The sequence below is a fragment of the Phymastichus coffea genome, unplaced genomic scaffold, assembly GCF_024137745.1.
Source record: "Phymastichus coffea isolate CEN01 unplaced genomic scaffold, Cenicafe_Pcof_1.1 PCOF00167, whole genome shotgun sequence".
Lineage (NCBI taxonomy): Eukaryota > Metazoa > Arthropoda > Insecta > Hymenoptera > Eulophidae > Phymastichus > Phymastichus coffea.
The window spans coordinates 353,886-365,477 of NW_026706978.1; the positions used below are offsets into that span (position 1 = coordinate 353,886).

The following is an 11,592-nucleotide window of genomic DNA, read 5'->3' on the forward strand; positions in this document are numbered from 1 at the left end:
TGGGCATTTCGCCCGTACACTTGCCTGGTTTGCTCGACGCTCTCCAACCTCGAGCGATAATAGAGTCTCTGGCGAATGCAGAACCGGCGCCCTCGGTTTAGAGGATAGCTAGAACTGACACAACGCCTGAAAGGCGAAAGAAGGTGCGTCAGTAAGGAAGAAAGAAGCGGACTCCGATAGAAGCCGCTCGAGCTTTAGCCGCTCAGCGTGAAGATGAGGCTGCAGGCGACCGTTTTATTAAGCAGATGAGGAGACATGCTCGGAAAGCCCTCCACCGAGTTGGCCCCAAGCTCTGGCAACCCGAAAGCAGGGTCCTCCCAGGATCAGGTGTAGGTTGACGTTTGTGAGTAGAGTGTTGTTTGCTAGACTTTTGTGTTTTATTTTATTGTTTTGATTATTTTTGTGTTTATATGCATGTGAGGGTTGAATATGAACCTAAGTACGCGTGGCATCGATGGGTGCTAGCGAAATGGAGAATCCTTTCGATCCTATTTATTATTTCCTTTCCACATGCGAACATTCACTTTAAGAACTCGCCGAGGGGTGCGAGATGATCGTTAGTCGATCGTCAGGGAGAGATCGATGACTTGGGAGGGGGGGGGGGCTGTGATAGCGCCCTGGCTGGAGTGGCCGGCCTAGTCTGGCTCGCTCTCTCTCTCTCTCTCTCTCTCGCAGCTCGCTCCTTCGCTGTTGCCCTGGTGAGCGTGGTGGAAATTACAAACCGATACCGATGCTCGCACCGCTTTATTTCAGGGCCAGTACCTGTGCTGGGCATCGTCATTGGGAGCCAATTAGGAACGAGAGCGGCTATGGCAAAAAGAAGAGAAAGAGATTGATGCGTCATGCGTAGCGAGTAAGCGAGCGCGAGCGACTCGTGGCGATCTTTGCTCGAGCCAACGCGCGAACGGTTGGGGAGAGAGTTCGAGCCGAGATCTTGAGGAAAAAGGATCGGTTGTGACGGCTGAGCGTGTGCGTGCTATAAACCCGAATAGCATAGCAGAGACAAAGAAGCGATATGACGCCGAGCAGATTACAGCCTGGAGAGAATTCCCAGCGACACCCAAGGCATTGTAGACTTAACCTGGACCTGCCACTAACCTGACTACAGCCCCAGCAGCATTTCCTGCCAGCAGCCTTCGTCAGGTCAGGTCGTTTCTCTCTCTCTCTCTCTCTCTCTCTCTATCTCTCTCTATATTCGCGAGTGCGCGACGCGTCGGCGAGGTGCTCGCGATCATCTACGAGCACAGTGAAAAAGGCGGAAACGGCGGGACCCTCCTTTGAAATCCTCTCAATTATTATCCGTACGAGCGAAGGCACGCGGCCGTAGAGGACGATGCGTAAATCCGCGTCGCCGCTCATTTTGATTTGAAACATTTGAGAATAAATATAGTTAAAGATATTGAGAGTTATTATTGTATGCGTCCGCCATTCTGTTCCTCTCGATTCAACGCCCAAAACGCCAAGTTCGTGACGAGGCCCATCGTCAACGCTACAGTGAAGCAAAAAACCCTCCCTTACCTTACCCTTTAAATAATTTATAACACGGAGCTTCACACGGGTTCAATCCCCCAACCTGTCCGTTCATTTTTTTTTCAATCATAACAAAGATCTCTTTCGATACGTCATTATAATTAAATAAGGCTTTTAACTACATAAATAATTACACAAGCCGACAAGGAAAAAAACCCAGAATCCAGACAGTACGTTCCCAAAGGTTTTTGGTGCGCTCAAACCGAATCTGGCCTCAGAATTGCTCCATCACCCTAGTTTATCGAGAAATCCTAACCTAAAAGTTCAAAAAAAAACGATTTTTCACTATATTTCGCGTAGTATTACGTCGTAAGCCAATTTTATTTTAAAAAATGAGTAATTCTATCTCAAAGTACTACTCTTACCCTTCAAAACCCTTTTTTCAGATTTAAAAAACCTTTTTTTTCCATCAAGATATCGTAGATTGAATTTGAGTGATTTAGCGATTTCGTTACAGCACGAAATAGTGGCGAATTTCCGAATAAGGAGTTATAGTGTAATTATATGTTTTTTGGGTCACTGAATCCAAATTTAACGTCAGAATGACTCTATAATCTCAATTCCCTTAACCCTAGAGCCCCATAACCTGCGACGCTGTAACCCCTGACCGACATACCCCAATTTCCTTAACCCTCGAGCCCTTTAACCTGCTGCGGTATAACCCCCGACCCTCATACCCCAATTTCCTCAACCCTCGAGCCTGTAACCTGCGAAGCTATAACCTCCGACCCTCACACCCCAATTTCCTCAACCCTCGAGCCCTATTACCGCGACGCTATAACCCCCAACCCTTATACCGAAATTCGCTACGCAGAATATCTCAAGCCTCCAAATTATATTCAACCCCCGAGCCTTACAAGTCTGCAACCTCAGATTCCTTTGCCAGAATTTCCTCAATCAGCACTTCAAGCTGCTATCGTATAACCGTATGTCTCTACATTTCAATCCCTTCAATATCCAAGCCTAGTATTCTACGCAGCTTTCAATTACGCGTTTTAAATCTCATTTATTCAGTTTGTGAGTGTTGCATCTGAATATCTGCAACCCTACAGTTTTTCACTTCTTTTTTTTATGAAAACGCTGTCGTTTATCTTGAAATGAACGTTTAAGAGATTTGCGTCTATGTTGATCTGTCAATGATCGTGTCGGTGTAGAGCCCAGCAATAGTCAGCCATCATGCTCTCATTCCATCTACCTTGATAATGTTCCTCTTTGTTTCTGAAATCTTGATGAAATCTTTCACCCATTTCTTCACTGAACGCCCCAATATTGTCCGGAAAGTATTTCAAATGTGAAAACAAAAAGTGTATTTTCAGGCTCATCAAACACCCTAATTTTTGAAAATTCTGTAGCATTGTCGACACAATAGTTTTGTATTTAGGGTCCCGGTGGTTTCCGAGAAAATTCTCGGTGACACTTTTGAAACTTATCCAAGCATTTCTCTCATTAGGTTCACGCCATATTGTTGGTTGGAGAACAACTTCGGTTTTAGTTTTATTCCAGTTTTTCAAACTTCGGCGAGAGTCTTCACAAATATATTTAGGAATCCATGGTTTGTCTAAATTCTTCATAGGTGTCTCGTAACATTATTCAAACTGATCTTTAATGATATCAGTGATTGATCGACGAAGTCGAGCTATCTCAAATTTACCGCAGATATTACAAAAGGAATCGATTTTTCCTTTGCATGGAATTCTACATGCCGACATCTTCAATAACTTATAAGTTAATTGAAAATCACGAGTAATATTATAAACTTATTCTAATAACGAAATGGGTAAATATAATTAAATTTCTAGAAGACAAAGTAATAATAAAGATCAGTAAAAGTACTGCACGCAGTGTTATATGAGAAATAATAGAAAGTATTTAATTCCAGTAACTTCTCTGTTAGCCTGCCGCTCAAACACGATCTCTAACACGGATGAAGAGTAGAACACAAAAACTTGGAGTTTTTGAGCAGTGTTAAAACACGAATAATATTATAAACTTATTCTAATACCGGAATGGGGTAATGATAAAATTTCTGAAAAATGAAGTTATAATAAAAATCAATGAAAGTACTGCACGCAGTGTTGTACGAGAAATAATACCAAAAATTCAATTCCAGTGACTTATCCGTTAGCCTGTCGCTCAAATACGATCCCTAACACGGATGAAGAACGAAGCACAAAATTTTGTAGTTTTTGAGCAATGTCATACACGGTTATCCTCAAGAAAGGAAATGTAGGCCCTAAGTGAATCCGATATCTGTTAACGTAGATACTTTCTTCATCGTTAGTAGACCAGAAATATGTAAGATTAAAAATCCTAGCCGATCGATTTCGCAAGTTATAGACACTTGTATGTAAACGTAAATTGTACTTGTATACGTAAGTTGGATATGAATTTTTCTATCACATACACAAATTCTTCTACCTTCTTTTACCGCAGAAATGACGTCTATCGTTGTTCCATTGACCCAGCGGTATTCCCCATCCACCAAACACGAATTTCTTTAACCCTCGATAGGGCCGGGGGTTATAGCTTCGCAGATTAAAGGCTCAAGGGTTAAGAAAATTGGAGTGTGAGGGTCGGGGGTTATACCGCAGCAGGTTAAAGGGCTCGAGAGTTAAGGACTTTGGAGTATGTCGGTCAGGGGTTACAGCGTCGCAGGTTATGGGGCTCTAGGGTTAAGGGAATTGAGATTATTTAGTCATTCTGACGTTAAATTTGGATTCAGTGACCCAAAAAACATATAATTACACTATAACTCCTTATTCGGAAATTCGCCACTATTTCGTGCTGTAACGAAATCGCTAAATCACTCAAATTCAATCTACGATATGTCGATGGAAAAAAAAGGTTTTTTAAATCTGAAAAAAGGGTTTTGAAGGGTAAGAGTAGTACTTTGAGATAGCATTACTCATTTTTTAAAATAAAATTGGCTTACGACGTAATACTACGCGAAATATAGTGAAAAATCGTGTTTTTTGAACTTTTAGGTTAGGATTTCTCGATAACCCAGGGTAATAGAGCAATTCTGAGGTCAGATTCGGTTTCAGCGCACCAAAAACGTTTGGGAACGTACTGTCTGGTTTCTGGGTTTTTTCATTTTTGAAATTTTGTTGGCCTGTGTTATTAAATAAATAAAATTTACTTTATTATATCTAAAAATTTAACACACACACCCACACACAGACACAATAAATCGAAAGCGTGGAACACAGAACGCACGGGCATCAGCCCAGGGACTAAATCAGCTCGGTGAGGGAGAGGGGGAGGTGAGTTGACAGTGTCGAAGTCAAAATGCATGAGCTCACTGAGCTGATGTCCTCCCTGAGCTGAGGCCTTTCTAGTTTATCTAGTTCCATTGGGAAGAAAAGTAGCAAAGACGGAAACATGCATAAAATATTATTTTTATATATCGAATTGCTATTGTGGGAAGCTTTTTAGTCATTTTTTCTGTAACGATCTAATAACCGGTAACTTTTTTATTATTTATGTTTTTAATGATTTTGAGTACTTCCTTTTGTTAAACTGGATTGGATGGAGTGCTATCGTGTGCGTTATAATCTACCAGTAGGGTTTCTTCTTCTTATTTAGTGATTATCTTTTGTTGTGGTTTGAACACTTCGCTTAGATGATTTGCAAAAGTTGCCGTTTTTTCTTCATCCGATCTAGACCATGTTTCACCGTTTTTATGTATGGGTGGTATGAATGAAGTTGGTCTGCTTAACCTTTTTGTCGCTTTTTACAGTAAGTAGTCCGTTGCTTCGATTGGGTTAAGTATTCTGAGTTTCTTCTGTATTTCTGCATTTTCTCTACGAACAATACTTTCTCTAGTTCTTAGTATGAGGTAGCTTCGATGTGTATTTTATTTATACCTTTAACTATTGCAAAGACAATAAAATCCCCGGTTCCTTAAATATATCTGTTGGCTAACATGTTGGTTCTCTAGTGGATATTGAAATATTTCGTATAGTACTTTGCCTCTGTATGTTGGAGTTCATAATCTTGAAGCCTGCCACGGATGTTTAGCGTTATAATCGTCTCTTGCTATAAAGCGATTTTCTAATAAATGAAAGAATTCTGTCCAACTTTGTTTTGTTTGGGGGATAGTAAACAGCTGATATTGTTATCGGGCAGTCTTTATCCTCGATGATTACATTGGGGGCTTGTAGCTAAATTTCGCTGGTGTGTGTGTGAACGTAATGGATTATTTTTGTTTTGATTATTATTGCAGTTCCTCCGTGTACTTTATTAAGTCGGTGATTCGTTTTATGTACGCTGTAATTTGGTATACTAATGTTAGCATTAAACTTCTCAGTCTGAAAGGATTGTTCGTGAATGTACGTGTAGTTTATGAAAGGATATGAAATAATGAATGCGTAGTTTAGAACAATACGATCGATATATTATAGGCCTAAAAAATTGGGAAAAAACTCCACAAAGTTCGGTTAGGTTTGATCTTGTGTGCAAACTATGTTTGCCCGTAAGCGCAAACGGAAACCACCTAAATAGAGAAAAACCCTTGGTTGATTTACATTGATAAAATACAAACTGATATTGTGATAACATGCGATTATGCGTTCAACCGTTGTATATATATGTCGGATGTAAAAGAAATTGAAATTGGTTAATTTGTGGCTAACCGACCAAAAGATATGTGAAATGAAACACATGGCGTTGTGATGTCGATTGACTACTTTCTGGCTAGTCGACCAATATAATGTACGTAATGAATTGATAGTTTTTTAGTCACTGTGGACTTGATTAATTATTTTGTGGCTAGTCAACCAATGATAAGTATAAGTGTTTGTGTAAATTGTGTTAGTGTTACCTGAATTTGAGGAGGATTGGTCTCGCGGCGATTGCTAAAATAGCACGACTCAAACAAAGAGAACAGATTGGAAGAGTTTTTTAAAAACTAGAATAAATACGCGTCTATTATAGACTATTTTAATTAAAACTAATTAAGCTTAACTATACTACATTAACAAATTAAATAAGTTAATGAAATTCTGTTTAATGAATATAGAATTCAAAATGTGCGATTTGTTCGGACGAATGATTTATACTGCCTGACCTCCACAACTAACCGATAACGCGATGTCATCCGAAACACATACTCTCGCCTACTCTCCTTAAGTAAGAAAAAAAAAAGTCATATAGTTAGATCGTAGTTAGGCATGCTGAGTAAGTATATCGATGAAGGAGTAAAGAAAAGAGAGAGAAAGAAATAGTACGTGGCTACTAGGAGAGAGGAGAAAGCGCGACTATGCTACAACCTTATACTTCCCCTTTACTCGTACTATATAGGAAATACTTTCGTCTTTCGACGAAACAACTAAGATAGTTCTTGCTTGTAAAGTGTGTTTTTGATATCAATATGATGTCTACATTTTCATAGATTAAGAATGATTTCAATTCGAAATGTCTTTGAATTAGATCATATTCATTCCAGATAGCGTGTTTTATACTGCTCATTTTGCTAGTTTGTTTACTAATACGGTCAAGAGATTGAACATAGTGTCCATTCTTTTCATCAGCTGCTCCATCATATGTTCCAGTTTACTTGTGTTATTGTTGTTGTTGTTGTCGTTGGAGTGTTTACTTACATTAGATCGGTCTGTGTATTCATTTCTATTAATTCTGCGGTTACGTTTCGGTTGTTTTGTTTTGATAACACTTGAGCATATGTTATGTTTGTTTTAATTTTGTTAGCATTTAAATTTGAATTAGTATCAATATTATTTTGAACTTGTTTACTGTTTGGAACATAAGTTTTTTCTCTTAGCCTCTTGGGAAACAGTTTTTGCTATAGTTGTTTGCGAATCGGATAATCTTTATAGCTTGCAGAATGGTTATCTTGGCAATTTTCACACCTTACTTTTTTGATTTTTTCCTTTATAGTACAGTTTTCTGTTGTATATTGTTTTGTAAATTTCACACAGATTGCACTTTTGTTGCAGTAATTTTTTGTATACCCGTATTCTTGACATTTATGACACTGTGGAATTTCTCCTTTAATACTCGGTAGTTCAAATTTTATCAGAGTGTTTAATAGTTTGTTCACCTTATAGATGTCTTAGCTCTTGTAGTCTTGTTCGATTTCCACTGTAGATAGTGGTAGTGGAATTTTTGTTGCCCGATGCCTAATTTTCCAGATGCTCATCACATTATGTCCGTATTCCTCAATGGCAGTTTTTAAATCTTCAGTGTCAACGGAAGGATGCATACTTCTCAAGACTACTTTTAGTCCATTATCTTCTTTTCTTTGATATGTGTAGAATTGAGGGTTTTTCTCCTTTAATGCGTTTACGATGGGCAGGTATTTTGCAGCTGTTGACGGCTGTACTTTTATTTTGTTTTGCTCTAAGATTCAACGCATAGCCATCTTTGGCTATGTCGTTAAGAAGTTTTTCCAGCGGTCTCATATTTTTTACATTGTAGGCAAAGATAGAAGGCGATCTATTTTCCGATATTTTGATATTATTTGATATGTTTATTTCTATATTTTCACTGTTCTTAAGAACTTCGAATCTATTGACGGGAGTCAATCCGTACTGGCTGAGTAGTACTCTGCTAGCTTGGCTAGCCGCTTATATTGAGGTGTATTTATATCTGGGCTATTACTTTCTTCTTTTCTTTGTCCTCCTTTTTGCTTTTTTCCAGTTGCAATTGTTTATTTTTCTGTGTTGTTTAATACAGATCTAGACATCGTGATTCTTTCCTGTGTGGTCATTTGGTCTTTATTCTGTTGATTATTATAACTTCAGTAATTAATTTCAGTAAAAATGTTTTTTCCCTTGATTGGTTTAAATGCTTGATTTCCAAGTAGAATGAAGCACAAAACACGTCCGCTTCACTCGAGGACCGCAGGTAGATTTAACCTAATATTTGATTTTAAACCTCTTTAACTGGAATACTTGATTCCTCAACCCTTTTCTTTTTCTGTGGCTCTTTAAACTTCGGAAAACTATCAGTCGATCCTGACGCTACATTAAAGTTTCTCAACCATACTTCAGTCCTAATATTCCTACGCCTGTAAAACTTCTCATCCGACATGTTATCGGGAAGATAGTTAAAACGTAACCTAACGTTTTCAGAATTAGGAAACTTCGCTGGTGAAGAGGAAGGAGGATGCGTTGGAGTTAGGGATTGGGTTTGAATTGACTTCAAACCCAATCTATTTGGCTGAAAATATGGAACGTAGGCAGACGTTGACTGAGGTATTTGATTCGGTGGACACAATGTAGTGTACGCAGACACTGGTATCGAATAATAAAAAAAAACGAGTAGGTTGCTCTAAAACTGAATAATGAGAATGACAGGATGACTAGTTAGTTGGGTAGTTGGTTTGGCAAAAATTATTCTCCTGCAGGTGATCTAACCGTCCCCTTGTAGGATTGTTTAAAAACGGAAAATTTTCTTGTGATGATGGTCCTGCCGTTGTACTATAGAGGATCCTTAAATTTTCTCTATTTTCTATTTGTAGACGCCTCCGTTTACGCTCCCGGGATGTAAGTCTTTTATTTATATTATAATTGATTTCCACTAAAAATAAGGAAATAAGAACTTAATTTTCCTACTTATATATATATATGTGTGTGTTTATATATATATATATATATATAAACATAGATTCTTTTTTTTTCAAGTGTTACTTTAAACTTGAAAAGACTTCTGCCGAAATGGTCAAAATGCTGAAAAATGCCTTTGGAGATGACTACAGGGTGTCAATTAAGTCCCGGGACGCCTGAATATTTTCTGAAGTACTTCAGTTCTGAAAAAGGTCAAGGTCGTTCCTTTAGTAACTTTCAACGCGGAATCCGATGGTGACCTTGGATTTGACCTTAAGATTGACCTTCAAGGTTATTTCAAGGTCAACTTTGTTTTTTTAAATGGGAACCCCTATTTTTGACAACGGCAATCGAAAGAGCGGAAAATTTTACGTCCAAAACGGTATTTTAAAATTTTTTTTCATGGCCTTGAGAAGGTCGATTTAAGGTCAAATGTTTGAAAAACTGCCTAAAAGCGTTTTTTTTAATTTTTAAGATATCGAAAAATGACCTCTACAAAATTTGTTCAGAACAGAGTGGGCCACCCAATGCACCAAAAACCTTTGACCTTTAACCTCATTTTGAAGGTCATTTCAAGGTCGAAGTGTTTTTTGTAATGGAAACCCCTCTTTTTGACCCCGGATTCGCACATAGCGCGAAACTCAACACAATACCTTATCCAAACGTCGGATTTCGCGCTATGTGCGTATCCGGGGTCAAAAAGAGGGGTTTCCATTACAAAAAACACTTCGACCTTGAAATGACCTTCAAAATGAGGTTAAAGGTCAAAGGTTTTTGGTGCATTGGGTGGCCCACTCTGTTCTGAACAAATTTTGTAGAGGTCATTTTTCGATATCTTAAAAATTAAAAAAAACGCTTTTAGGCAGTTTTTCAAACATTTGACCTTAAATCGACCTTCTCAAGGCCATGAAAAAAAAATTTAAAATACCGTTTTGGACGTAAAATTTTCCGCTCTTTCGATTGCCGTTGTCAAAAATAGGGGTTCCCATTTAAAAAAACAAAGTTGACCTTGAAATAACCTTGAAGGTCAATCTTAAGGTCAAATCCAAGGTCACCATCGGATTCCGCGTTGAAAGTTACTAAAGGAACGACCTTGACCTTTTTCAGAACTGAAGTACTTCAGAAAATATTCAGGCGTCCCGGGACTTAATTGACACCCTGTATATGGGTAACCTGTGACAGCTGAACCTTGACTGCGTCTGTGCGGGAGCGCAGCATTGCACTGGAAAGCGTCGTCATATACTACTATTTTTATCGTTGATTTTGTCCACGAATAAGTTGGATTAAATTTCATATTTTATTTTATGTCTCGGATTTCATTCAAAATTTGTTTGAACAAAAAATCCGTTAGAAAGGAACTGTAAAAATTATGTAATAAATTGCAATAGTGGAAAATTACTCGTATAGAACCATAATTGTGCTATTATTAATGAAAGCTAGAAAATAAAATTTATAATTAATTTTTTTTCTATTGGACAATAAAACATTTTAATGTAAGACTATTATTGAATGTATTGAAAATCTGTTTACTTATTGAATCTGAATTTATAGTTTTATAGCAATAATATATGAAATTAACTGTAAAATATACAAGACCATAATTAATCATTAATCTAATCAATATATTATTTACAGCATTAAATAAATGCCACAACAGAAATATTTTTTCATGTAACTTGATTAAAAAAACTGACTTAAGCACAGAACGACTCTCACGGTAAGATTTTATGGTTATTCTGCTCATATAACAAATAAAAGCATATTTTTAGAAATTTTGTGTCCAGTTCTGGCAAAATTAATAACTGATTGTCTATGTATGAGGCACATATATATAATGATCCCTATTTTTAGCAATTCCGGATTCTTACTATTACGGATTAATATATGTATTTTATACTCATTGAATATTATTATATTAAACTTTAGTTTATACTTTTTGCAACTAACTAAATCATCGCTATTAAGACTATGAAAAGAAATTATCTTTAAACAAAAATGAGTCAAAAATTTTACTAGTCTAACAAACTTATATTAAAACAAAAGTTATATTAAAACAAAAAAGTTGAAAGTTTTTTAGTATAGGCAAAAATCGGTGACGAGCCAAAACACATCCAAACAAAACAGCTGTTAAAAATTAACCAAACATTCAAAATGTCCGACCTTGTTAGCATAAGTAAGGGACATGAGTACCAACATAACGCTACAAAAAAATCAAAAATCAAATTTACGTAGCCCGTGGAAATGTAAAATTTGCGATACTTTTCGAACAGACCTCGTATATCTCATCTGATCTGTCATTCATAAAGTTGACTAAAGTCCAGATGAAATTTTTAATATATTCTTAATTTGAGGAGAATATCATCGTAGATGTTGCGTAGCCGCATGTCGTTATATAGAGTGTTACCAATATAGGCGCAACCGATTGCAATATACTATTATAAGTTTAAGTGTTTAAGAAAGATAAAAGAAAATGGTGATTTGCAGTGCCAAAGACGAT

The 11,592-nt window shown here is 37.2% G+C and overlaps 1 protein-coding gene across 1 annotated transcript in view; it reads left to right on the top strand.

Moving 5' to 3' along the window:
• The window catches only part of LOC131673090 (nitric oxide synthase, salivary gland-like), a 328,713-nt gene extending 317,812 nt beyond the window's left edge, over positions 1–10,901 (top strand). The window contains exons 5-6 of the mRNA XM_058950800.1: positions 10,731–10,812; positions 10,880–10,901. Of these exons, the coding sequence (XP_058806783.1) occupies positions 10,731–10,812; positions 10,880–10,901 (104 nt within the window). The remainder of the gene's footprint in view (positions 1–10,730; positions 10,813–10,879) is intronic.
• The last annotated feature ends 691 nt before the right edge of the window (positions 10,902–11,592 follow it).